The following is a 12784-nucleotide window of genomic DNA, read 5'->3' as shown; positions in this document are numbered from 1 at the left end:
TCATTCCCTGCTTAGACACAGAAGCAACGCGCGTAGTGGTGTGGTGGTCTTCGCTCTTGACTTCCGTCTGGGGGGTCCGAGTTTGATTCTCACTGCAGTACTACGGTTCGCTTAGCAAGTGAACACACTTTGTGAGGGGAATTGGGTACCACTACTCTGATACAAGAGTGTGGGTGATATGCCAGACATCGCGGTGTGTGGTGTCACTCATCCCGTTCTGTACTTGCGACGAGCTATATGCTCTCTGCGTAGTTCGAGTGTTATCACTATGCATCATGGTATCTGTGTCTCGCGTGCACAGAACCAGCGGTGTCTGGACAGCGCTAAGCGTTCCGACTTAAGATGGAGGAATTCCTACTTCGTAAGGAGTAGGACCCATTCCCCAATAGGGAGGGCTCATATCATCACACAAAAGCAATGTGAACAGAAAGAACGTGAAGCGGTCGAGAGAAAAACAACGTGAAAAGAAAACCATACCTTATCATACGGGATGACTTTTTTACCGACCATCTGGAAGACCGGTAGCCTCAAGTCGCTTGCAACGTCTACTGTCTGAAATGATAAATAGATTGGGGGAGATTAATAAAACTATCAAAGTGGATTTTCAAGGGTTCATGCTTGAAAACGAGTTTATAATTTTTAAGTTAAGATAAGATAATGAGCTATCAAAATGACAGTGCACTCCTTTTTGATAATTTTTTTGCAACTATTGTATACAGAAGAATGCCAACATACCTGGCTATAAAATTGACTGAGAAAAGCACGTTTATTGATCGGGATCAGACTTTCCAAGTTCTTGTATATCAAACGCAGTTGGCTGGCTAAAAATGACCTAAAAGGGTAGAAGAGCAGAATTTATCGTTACATATTGCAAATACAGCAGTCTCTTTAACTCGAATGTCTCCTCAACAAGTTTTCTCGTCACTTCCGTAAACAATGCCTTATAAATTTTACTCGATAGCTCGAACCCGTACCGAATTGGCTCGAGTTATGGAACTTACAGAGACTCCAGTTCTTCTATAAAAGCTACACCTTTCAGTTGTCAAAAGGTAAGTTATCAAGAAAATAATCGTTTATAGTAAAAACACAACTCTGATATGATAGGAGTATAACTCCAAACTTCTTCATAGTGTCCTCCCCCTGGATTCAGGGGGGGGATGGGTTTTGAGGTCAAAAGGACGTATAGGGGAGAAAGAATTTTTTTTGAAGCCAGGGTGGGGGAAAACGAGGGGGGGAATGGATAATTTTCATTCTAGGCATGGGGGGGGGGGACTCAGCAAAATCAATTCAAAATTGAAAAACATCTGGTTTATGAGATGATGTTGTGAGCAAAATGATATAAATGATTTTTTTTTTTTTTTTTTTTTTTTTTTTTTTTTTTTTTTTTTTTTTTTTTTTTTTTTTTTTTTTTTTTTTTTTTTTTTTTTTTTTTTTTTTTTTTTTTTTTTTTTTTTTTTTTTTTTCTTTTTTTTTTTTTTTTTTTTTTTTTTTTTTTTTTTTTTTTTTTTTTTTTTTTTTTTTTTTTGCGGTTGTGGGGAAAAAAGCAAAAGTAGTGTTAAGTTATCTTTTTTTATTTTCTCAACACCTTTTTTCTATTAATGAAATGCTTGAGGGGGGGGGGACAGAGAAATTTTTGGAGGCAGGGTGGGGAAAAATGAAGGGGGGGATGGAAAATTTTCATTCTAGGCATGGGGGGAAGAGACCCTTAAGGACATTATGAGATTCTTGAATAGCAGTGTACGAAGTTTATGCCAATAAAGTAGACAATTGAGTGGAATGTAATTTTCTTACAGCGATTCTACTCCAATGATTCTGTAATTGAAACCGTGCATATTTTCCACTTCGTTCAAATCAACCATCATTGACAGCGATGGTGGTGAAACCTGAGAAGTTTTAAATCACGCACGTTTTTATAAGAACACTATGTGAGATGATCGAACGTAAGGCTTTGGTGCCTAAAATATTAATAACAACTAAATTTCAAGACTTTGTAGACACTAAAATACCCGATTTCTTTAAAAATTGTACAACAATAGTCATAAACTGGTGAAAATAAGAACATTTTGAGTATTGAAGTAGAGAACATTCGAAGGCTTCAAAAATTTGGGACGTTCAAAAAAAACTTACTTCGTTTGAGTTAATGGTGCTGTGTATTCGTTGCAAACAAATCTTCAATTTGCCTTCATCCAATTTTGACAGACAATCCTAAGGACAATCATCCAAAGATCATTAAAACAATACAGAATACATATAATTGACAGGAGAAATATAGATATATAAAAGATAGGAAATTCTCACAAAATAGAAAGTGTATAAGGTTTGGACGGGTTTGGATCGAGATTCTGAGAGAATTAAAATTTTAAATATAATTCAACCATTGGTAACAGAAAAAGGGTACCTTAAATTTCAAGCTATAATGCACTGAATTTACTACACCCGTTCAAAATTTATGAAGACAAATTAACAGGCTAAGAAGAATAAAGAGAGTACCTCTGTATGTGAATCTTGTCTGCACGCAAAAAACGTAAATACCTGAATCCCAGAAAAGAAGAAGAAGAAAGTGATTAACTGGAGTTAAACTCAATTGAATCTCCCTGTAATTCAAACTAAGGACACTAGACTCTTACCTGAAAATAGTGTAAAACGCTCTCTTTAATCTGAATCTTTCTCTGGTTAGAAGAAAGGTCTCAGTCCCTTGAAGAGCGATCGAATTAGAGAGAGGCAACTGAAATGAAAGACTCATAATAAAACTCGACAAAGTACAGTGATTATGTAACTCGGATTTTGAACAAAAAATTCTACCCGTAAAACAAAGCAGATATCTCATCAAAACTCAAAAGCTTGCCAGAGGGGGAGGGGCACTCAAGGTAACCGATGGTAGGTGCGGCCCTAAAGGGTACGTTTTCAGCCTTCCCAAAGCCCAAAGTAAGGGTATATAAAGTGAGAACAAGCAACATGCTGAATGGACCTACCTAATGATTAACATCAGATGAAAATAAGAAAAAAGTGACAATAATTGTACAAAAATTCAGAATGGAAAAATAAAGCTTGTGTGTTGAATAATGTAAAATGGTAAAAAGGAATTTCCCCAAATACGAAAATCACTTAAACCATTCAGGCCCAAAAAACCTTTTAAGCTGTTTTTGGCCCAAATTTGCCCAAAAAAATTTTCCTTAAAAATCTGGCTCCTTCACATTTTGGGCATTGCTATTTTGCATCATTGTGCAAAAAATCAGAAAAAAATTATGAGTCAACATTGAGAAAAGCTATATTTTCTTATTTGGTTAAAGGGAATTTCCCCAAAAATACGAAAATCCATCTTTTAAGGCGAATAAGAATTTTCCGGGAAAAACCACTTCAGCCATTCTTTAGAGAATCTTGCCCTCCATCTTTTTACAAAAAATCAGAAAAAAGTAATGACAGGATTTTCCACAAAGTCCAAAAAACCCTATTTTTAGGCAGTTTTTGGCCCAAATTTGCCCAAATATATTTTTTTTCGAAAATCGGGCTCCGACACATTTTAGGCATTGCCATTTTGCATCGTGGTGCAAAAAATCAGAAAAAAATAACGAGTCAACATTGAGAAAAGCTATATTTTCTTATTTGGTTAAAGGGAATTTCCCCAAAAATACGAAAATCCGTTTTTTAAGGCGAATAAGAATTTTCCGGGAAAAACCACTTCAGCCATTCTTTAGAGAATCTTGCCCTCCGTCTTTGTACAAAAAATCAGAAAAAAGTAATGACAGGATTTTGCACAAAGTCCAAAAAACCCTATTTTTAGGTAGTTTTTGGCCCAAATTTGCCCAAATAAATTTTTTCTCAAAAATCGGGCTCCGTCACATTCTGGGCATTGCGATTTTGCATCATTGTGCAAAAAATCAGAAAAAACTAATGAGCCAATCCTGAGAAAAGCTGGTAACAGACGGACGAACGGACGGACGAACAGACGAACAGACGAACGGACATGGGTTGATTTATAGAACCTCCACCGGGGTACCCGGAGGTAGGTCCAAAAATGTTTTTTGGACAAAGTTTTGGACCACCTGACAAACTGAATCTGACTACATAACATAAATGGAGCCTTACCGAGTACATATAATAATCGAATAATTGTGACATGCATAAAACAACATCGAATGCGATTGGTTTAAGCACACTCATCATCTGCATGTATTTACCTGTCAGAATGAAACGAAAGGATAACATTAGTAGCAGCTCATGATTTATAAAACAAATGATTTTTTTACATCTATATTTCATGATACTAGTAAAATCCACCTAAAAATCCAGAACGGGAATCAACCTCGTAGAAACTTTCATTTAATAACTATGTTAAGTTGGAATTAGTATTCTTTTTCTTTATTAACGGCCTTCAAGTTGACCATAAAAACGAGGATGAGATTTACATAGACGTCATCCGCGAAATCAAGTCTCAATGGACATTTGGAAAGGCCTTGTCCGCGAAATATTTGTAAGCAACACTCAAAAAATAAGCGATTTTACGAATGCGTGTCTACTCCAATGCTAAACTTACCAAATGATCTTAATACGTTGAGTGTGGTGTTTGTAACGATAAGTGTATTTTCTGAAAACGTCGAACCTTTCCGCTGGCTTCTCCTCCTATGACATATCAAACGATTGTCTAATTCACTAAAACATTTCCTTGAATCTTTGAAGATAGTTTACGGTGACTCAAATACACTTTTTTTTATTAGAACTCACTTTATAAGAAGATTTAGGCTTGAAATTTGGATAGACAATTAGCCAAATTTGCGCAAAACTATCTGAATTCATAAGAAACTTTTGTAATTGTAGTAATTCTTTTACTTCTCCATTTAAAATCAGAGCAGATTTGATCAACTCGAGGGCCATTTTTTTAAACCCAAGATACAGAAGGTAAATCTTTGTATTTAAGTGAAATTATATCAAGAATACCATTAAGAATTTTTCAGGCTCAAAATTGTCAAAAAATAAATCACATCCAGGCTCAGAAAAAAATAAAACGTTCTAACAAAAAGGGGTAAATAGAGCGATTGATAATGTTTAGCCGTACCTAGGTTGAACATCTTCTCCTGTATTCTCGTCTACAAAATCTTGTTTCAATTCGTCTAAAAGAAACAAACGAAGATATTCATTATTTGGAATAAAGTAGCTTCTCATAGTTCATGGTTTCTTCAGCTGTACAAGCTCTTGGAATTGGAAAACAGACACCAAGTTGAAGGAGTCTCTGGCCATGCAAAAAAGTTAATGTACTGGAAAGGGTGCCGGTCTAATTTGTTGATAAAAAAATACAAAAGTTAAGATAGCAACCGATGGGCTAGTACTCTGAGTTGGTACTCCCTTACTCTACCGTGAAGAAATAGAAAGACACTTAAACTCACTGGTATTTATATGCTTTGGATATAGTTACTCGATAACGGCCAAGCAGAAATCTTTGTTTGGAGTTTCTTTTAAAATTAATACCCGAATGGTAGTACTACTCAATGTTGTTGAAAAACTTTTAAACGGAAAATTTCATTGATTACAAATAGACCCACATTGAGTAGTGCCATCATTAGGGTACAACCCGATCAAAAAAGGTCAGTGCCTTATTTGGAAAATGAAAGATTTCTTACCTGGAATGTCATCCTCGTCATCATCATCGTCATCTTCGTCGTCAAAATAATCATACTTCTTCGCGTCCTCTGCTTCTTTGTCCGCCGCGTGCAAATTGTGAAATGGTGTCTTTTCGTAGGTGAATTCCGATTGTTCAAAAAACCCTTTGCGATCCGAGAGGATGTCATCGTTACTGGCAGAGCGTGTTAAAAGTTGTGTTTTCATGAAACAAAATTCCTGCGATAGAGAAAAATGTATTCAAAAGGAAAAAATAGCTAACATAATTTCAAAGTGCTTTACATTTCAAAGGCTTGGGTTTTCATAGACTATGTTATAGTCTAAGACGAATCACTATCTAAGAAAAAAGCCCAAAGCCGAAGAAAATTCGCAAACGGGTTTTTTTGCCGAAAAGAGTTAACAGTCGGTAGAGTTGCCAGTCTTAGACTATACGATTTTGGTACAAAATACAGAAACTGCCCAAATCGTACGAATTCGAGTTTCCGTATGCGAGGCCAACTGTGTTCGGTATTCGAAAAAATCAAAACAAAAAAAAAGAGGCGGGAGAGAAACTGAGATAAAAGAGGGATTCCAAGAAATATTTTAGTTCTCTTTGGAGACCCTCTTCCTTTTATTCCTTTTATATTTTCTTGGAACTACACTTTCTTTTCTTAGAAAACAATTTTTATAAACAATCATTCTTTTAATAAGTTTGTAATTTCTTTGCAACAAGGATATCTATCTAAACTTTCACGTTATAAATTTCTTAAAAAACATCAAATCATGTAAGTTTGTTTGTTTGTTGTTTTTTTGCCTGAGGATTTTATCCTTATATTTACCCCTTTTATATATTAAAGTCCATGTAAATAAAAAGCTATAGTATATTCTCCCCACCACCATTTGCTCAAAGACAAAGGATATGTATACAAATCATTGACAGTTTAAATACTTGCAATCTCGAATTTGTGACTTTCCTGTTTGATAAAAAATTTACAGTAGTGGATGAAAAATCTTATGATAACTTTTGCAGGGAAAAAGTAAAAAAGTTCCAGCTTGTAAGCTTTGCAGTATGTAGATCTTGCTTTGATTTGAGCTTGAATTTCTTTCTACCCAAAAAGAGACATTAAAAATGAGGATGAAATAGGAGAAAAGTTAAGAAATCCCCAGAAATTAGCTTTAAAAATGGAAAAGTACCAATCAGTAAAAACCTTGAGGCAGATTTAAATGACATTAAATTTCTTATTTACAAAAACTGATAAATAGGTAATTCAATCATGATAAACAAATGATTCTAAAACTGCCTTCCGACAATACTGTATTACAGTCTCGACTAATTCCAGAAGGCTGATGTAAATTCCAAATTCCAAATCATAATCTCAAATTATATCAGGACGTCAAGTGAAAAATTGCATATCATGATAACATATTTCAGTAACAGTCTCAATTTATACCAGGGCGTTGGTGAAATATGCCAAGTCATAATCTCAAATTGTACCAGGACGTCAAGTGAAATAAGTTATAATTTCAAATCAAACCAGGACGTCAAGTGAAATATTGTAAGTTATAATCTCAAATTGTACCAGGACGTCAAGTGAAATATTCCAAGTTACAATCCCAAATTAAACCACGATGTGAAGTGAAATATTCCAAGTTATAATCTCAAATTGTACCAGGACGTCAAGTGAAATATTCCAAGTTATAATCCCAAATTAAACCAGGACGTCAAGTGAAATATTCCAAGTTATAATCTCAAATTGTACCCAGAACGTCGATTGAAATATTATGTCTCAATCTCAAAGATATATCAGGACGCTGTGCCAAATATTTCATTTCGGTATCGTGCTCTCTGCAAATTACTGACAAACATTCTCATTATTTTCCCATGCATCCAACAGTCCAATTTCTGATTTTTAGCTTACCTAAAAAAATTTAGAATAATAATCTGATAATTTTTACATAGTACCTAAAACTTGAACTTTTAACTAGATAATGAACTTCTTGACAATTCAAATCAAAATGAGAAATCCCAAATTTTGAGGAAATGTGAAAGTTGTCATACGGTAAAAGCAGTTTTAAAAGTCCACAATAAACTTTGTTTGAAAATTTTCAAGTTGTCAAAGAACTGCTAACACCAGATGGAAAAACTTTTAAGAGTGGAGATATGAGGGCATTCACACTGCCAGTGATTCATAAGATTCATAATAAATACACAAAGTGACTTTTACCTTATAGTTTCTGTGTCTTTTTGCTGTTGACTTCAGTTGAAAAATCATTTTAAAAACAGCTTCTAAAGAAGCATACTTGAGGAAAGAGTACTCCCTTCAACTAAGTTATCTTGAAGTCTCAATAAAACAAATGAACCAAGAAGAAAAAATCCATAATGAGCTGGATGGATTTTCACAGAAAAGCCACAGCCATTTTGTCTTGTGTCTTCTTCTACCAGCGTGTTTTTGATCGTTTGAACCAAGCTCGGCCTTTAAACTTAGGCAGTTTTCACCACGGAGCGACTAACCAGTCTCACTGGTTAGTCCAAGCAAAACCGCAAATTTTTTTTTATGCCAAAGAGTTATCGTCCGTTTCTTCGAAACTCTCCCGCCGATTTTTTTCCGTATACCGCCATAACGCCATACCGCCATTTTTCCCGCCTTTACTATCACTGTAACGGACGATAACATCGTCTAGGGTTTTCATTACTAAATCCCGATGAAACCAAGTACAAACAAAAAGTAGAATTTAGACAGGAGAAATTGAACTGAGAATATAATATATACGGCGTCGCACGCCGGTTAAGCTGTAGCTGAACGCACTAAAAGTCCTTTGGATGTTGAAGCTGGCTTAATAAAACGATCAAATAAAAAAATAAATCTCTGCAACTCCCTCCCCGGGTGTCTTATTATTTAACTATATTTGCATCGTGTACTGTCTCCCCGTGACAAAATTTTTTGTTTAAGTCAAAAGTTATCAGAAAGAGCATCGTTTACTGTACCAGTGTCGTTTGAAACGACTCTGCAGGCAGTTATTTTTCTCGGTTCGAAATAACAATTATTCAGGAAAAAGTGGGAAAGTCACAAAGAATAGTGCAACTCTTTGTTTTTATCAGATCGAAGAAAATAAGACAATGCTAAGTTGCTTTTTTAAACCCTTGCCATAGCTTTTCATATTTAAACACGTAAAATGAAGTACGACGTACACACTTTTTAACAGTCGAACAGTAACGACGACTTGAATATTTTTATAGGAAGAAAGAGGTGAACAAATTTTTTCTTATGCTTTTTATCGCCCTTTGAATGCTGTTGTTGTCCGACAAACTTTTTGATTTTTATGTTTTGATTTACATTTGAAATCGGCAGGTCCAAAATGCATAAAACATAATTCATATTGCATAATGCATAATATTTGAAAAAATGTCAATTTTAGAGGCTATAATAAGGAGAATCTGAGAGAAAATACTTTCAACCAACGACTTAATAAAATAGATAGACCAAGAACTTCATACAATGGCTCTTAAAAATCTTTTGTTTTCTATTCATTTTGTATTGTTTCATCTTTCCGTCTTTCCACCGTCCGCGTAAGTCATATTACAAAGAAATTAGACTTTTTACAAGCATCTCTATATGGTGTAAAATCAATTATATCGAATTTCTACTGACCATAAACATAATTTTCGATTTTTTTTGCTTACGTCGGATCGCATTTTTAATCATCTTTCTCACAAGATATTTTTCAATATTTTTCGACAACACTGTTGCGCTTTTCAACGCATTTTCTTTAAGAACTTAAACATTTTTGAAAGACTCTAACTAAGAAAATAAACGTGCGTTCATGGTGCGTTCTTAAGATAGAAAACACAAACACTATCCAAATACAAATGTTATAATTTTAACAATGTTTACTAATTTTTAAGCCTAAAAGTTTGACTTGAAATTAAGAACATATTCACAAAATTTAGGTCATGTGATCAATATCAACCAATAGCTAATCTTAAAAAAATGCTTTTGAACGCGGAATGACATTTTAATGATGCAAAAAATCATTAATTTTTTTATCATTCTTACGCGGATCATTTCAATAGGATACTGGTCTATCTATTTTATTAGGTCGTTGTTTCAACAAAACATATATACCATTTTCTACCAGAAAATAAAAGGTAGAAAGCTGTAAATTTGAATTTTGGATGATGAAGAAATTCCATGATCCACTGAAAATGCTTGTTGCCATTTTGATTTTCATAGTTGTATTTTACAGAACGTAGTATAGTGTAAAAAAACACGAAAATATCTCCTCCGTATATTACTTTTGTTACTCGAAAACGTAGTAAATTTTACAGCAAGATCTCTATTCTGGGTTTTCTCAGAGATCTTTTCGAATAATTGCTAATAAAGTTCAACGGGTTTTCTCTCTTACAAATCATTAACCATGTGAATGCTTTTTGTTTAGATAAGTCAATATCCAGCCAATATAAATTAAAGAGCTTCGTGTATGCAAAATCGAAAGCTAGATCCAAAAAAATAGACTTTGAATCTTTTTACATTCGAATGTTTATGTGTTTACCTGCTTTAATGAGAAAGAAGTCGAAGAAGAAGGGGGAAATCTTTCTGATCTGCTGCATCTTCTTATTATTTATGCTGACGGAAAACCCTTTGTTGTTATGATTCGAATGTTTTCTCTTTCGTTCGGATTCGAAAAGTAAAATCATCTCTGGGGGAATCCCTCTGATTAAGCCTCTACAGAGCCAGACGTTACTAATCGATAAAATCGATAGCTAATCGATAATTAATCGATTGGTTAAATATCGATTAAAAACGATAATCGAATAGCTAATCGATACTCACATTTTTTTAGCACTCGATTAAATTATCACCATAGATTTTTGATCGATAATATCGATTAGTGTTAATAATTGATAATATCGATCAACATCGATATAATCGATACTGATATAATCGATTATATATAATTAATATAATCGATATGTTATATCTGATCGATATAATTGATACTCACATTTTTTTAGGCGCCGATTATTTATTGATTATCGTTTTTAATCGATATTTAATCAATCGATTAATGATCGATAAGCTATCGATTTTAATCGATATTCGATTTTATTGATTAATCGATTTTATGGATTAGTAATATCTGGACAAAGGAGAGTTTTAGAAAATATAAAATCGTTCTGTAAATTACACAATACTATTATGCATTATGCATTATGCAATATGCATTATGCATTTTGTACCTGCCGCATTTGAAATGTTCTTTTCTATGAAATGAAATTGTTTTGTTTTGAAAAGAATTCGAATGTCATTAATAAATACGATTGTTAAATACATTCGAAAACATTTAAAGGGAGATTGCGTTCCTTAAAGCTATACGCTTAAATCACATCTAGCAAAGAAACTTCGTATTTTTCTCCTTCAAAAATGCGAGAGCTAAATAGCCGTTTAGCTAGTAGAAAATAAAATATCTGCGGATAAAATGAAGACTATTCAACAGTCTAGTAAAAAGTCAAAATTCAAGATGGAGAATGTATTTTGATGTTGTTGATGAAACTTTAGCTAACTATTTAGTTTCATATCAAGTCAACAACTAAGTTTGGTGTTTCAATGTTTAAAAAAAAAGACGATAATGCTGTTCAGCTTCCTTGTTGTGAAATTTTAGCTTGTATTTTACGAGGATTCAAAAGATACAGAGCGATACTTTGACCCCGCTGGTGAAATTTGTGATGATCACACAGAACTGTTGTTTTTGCCTACTAACATATTTAACCTTTTCTTCGAAAAATAGTTGTAAAATACAAAAATGTCAAGAAAAAGAATACCAGTAAAATACTCAGTTTTCAGTATTTGGGTGCAAACAAAGAAAAAATTTGGATATGCTTCAAAAAGTCACAGTGCATTTGCACACTTCATTCTTAACAATATATCAGAACAAGCTGTTCCTATTCCTGTTCCTGTTTCTGTTGTTGAATCCATAACTGATGTTGAATCCATAACTGACGAAGAAATTATTGTTGATGAATTATCATATACATCTAATGAGCGATCAGTTGATGTAACTGGTATCAGTGGTGGTAATATTTCAGAACAAGTTGATGGGTGATGAAGAAATCACATCTACTGAGCGATCAGATGATGTAACTGGTATCAGTGGTAATGAAGAAATTATTGTGGATGATGAATTATCATACAAATCAAATGGATCAGTTAATGTAACTAGTTCAGAAGTGGATCAAATTAATCAGATTGAACTAACTTTCTCTTGCCAATCGTCACAAAATTTGTCGTTGTCTGAATCTGGTTTTGATAATAAACAAAGTCAACAGTAAGTAGTAAATTCTGTCTCTCAGCCTTGAAATCTTTTGCTGGTTTCTGTGCCAAAGGGTGTACTTGTTTTTTTATAAACAATATATGTTTTTGAATATTTTCTAATCAGTAAATATAAATGTCCCCACACCATACATTACGCACAATAATGTACACAGTTGTTGATATACTCTAAATTAATTACCATACACATAGCGAAAGGAATATAGAAATATACTTTGCTTGGGTTTGTGTCATATGAAAAAAGTATTAACATTTTGTGTTTTGATTTTTTTCTAGATTTCTTGATGTTTCATCCCAAAGTATTTGCCAATCTCTACGGAGACGAGGTATGTACCATTGATTGCTATTTTTAAGCATTAGAATATTCCCAGGTTTTTTGTGAGTTTATCACATAAAGAAACTCGCATACAACCCTGCTGAATCCTCGGAAAGTGGAGGAATTTGTTTCCCTTGTCCAGAGATTTCGTTTTTTTAGTGGTTTAGTGGCAAAGGGCCTAATTTAGGGGTATTATCCGATCTGACCATGGCTGCATGGCAAAAAAAAAATGGCTGCATGGGGCTTAAATGTTTCACATCAATTCTCTGATATAAACATTATATAAAACGTTCAATTTTCTTACTCCACATATTAAATAATTTATTCCGGTCACCCATATGCCAGGCAAAAAAATATGCAGGAGTTTGTTTTGTAGTAAACTTATAAGAATGAAATTCAAGATAATTGTTTTTGTTTGGCTATGGGTTTGGTATCTGTCCTTTATTTATTTTAGGTACATTTGAGGACATACTGAAGTCAACACCTCGATCTAAAAAAATGAAGACAAGTTTCATGTAAGTTAATTCAGGTTAACAAAGAAGATTTA

At 33.7% G+C, this 12784-nt stretch overlaps 1 protein-coding gene across 1 annotated transcript in view; it reads right to left on the bottom strand.

Moving 5' to 3' along the window:
* Positions 1-12784, bottom strand: part of LOC136816593 (syndetin-like) — a 35825-nt gene that overhangs the window by 3315 nt on the left and 19726 nt on the right. Inside the window, exons 18-26 of the mRNA XM_067072932.1 lie at positions 5616-5832; positions 5054-5108; positions 4535-4620; positions 4087-4178; positions 2491-2532; positions 2128-2205; positions 1792-1883; positions 736-832; positions 478-552 (exon numbers count right to left, since the gene is read on the bottom strand). Coding sequence (XP_066929033.1) covers positions 478-552; positions 736-832; positions 1792-1883; positions 2128-2205; positions 2491-2532; positions 4087-4178; positions 4535-4620; positions 5054-5108; positions 5616-5832 — 834 coding nt within the window. The remainder of the gene's footprint in view (positions 1-477; positions 553-735; positions 833-1791; positions 1884-2127; positions 2206-2490; positions 2533-4086; positions 4179-4534; positions 4621-5053; positions 5109-5615; positions 5833-12784) is intronic.

Source organism: Clytia hemisphaerica, unplaced genomic scaffold, assembly GCF_902728285.1.
Source record: "Clytia hemisphaerica strain Z4C2 unplaced genomic scaffold, Clytia hemisphaerica genome assembly, whole genome shotgun sequence".
NCBI classification, from domain to species: Eukaryota; Metazoa; Cnidaria; class Hydrozoa; order Leptothecata; family Clytiidae; genus Clytia; species Clytia hemisphaerica.
The sequence above is the reverse complement of the archived record's forward strand: the minus strand, read 5'-3'. Positions and strand labels throughout refer to the sequence as shown.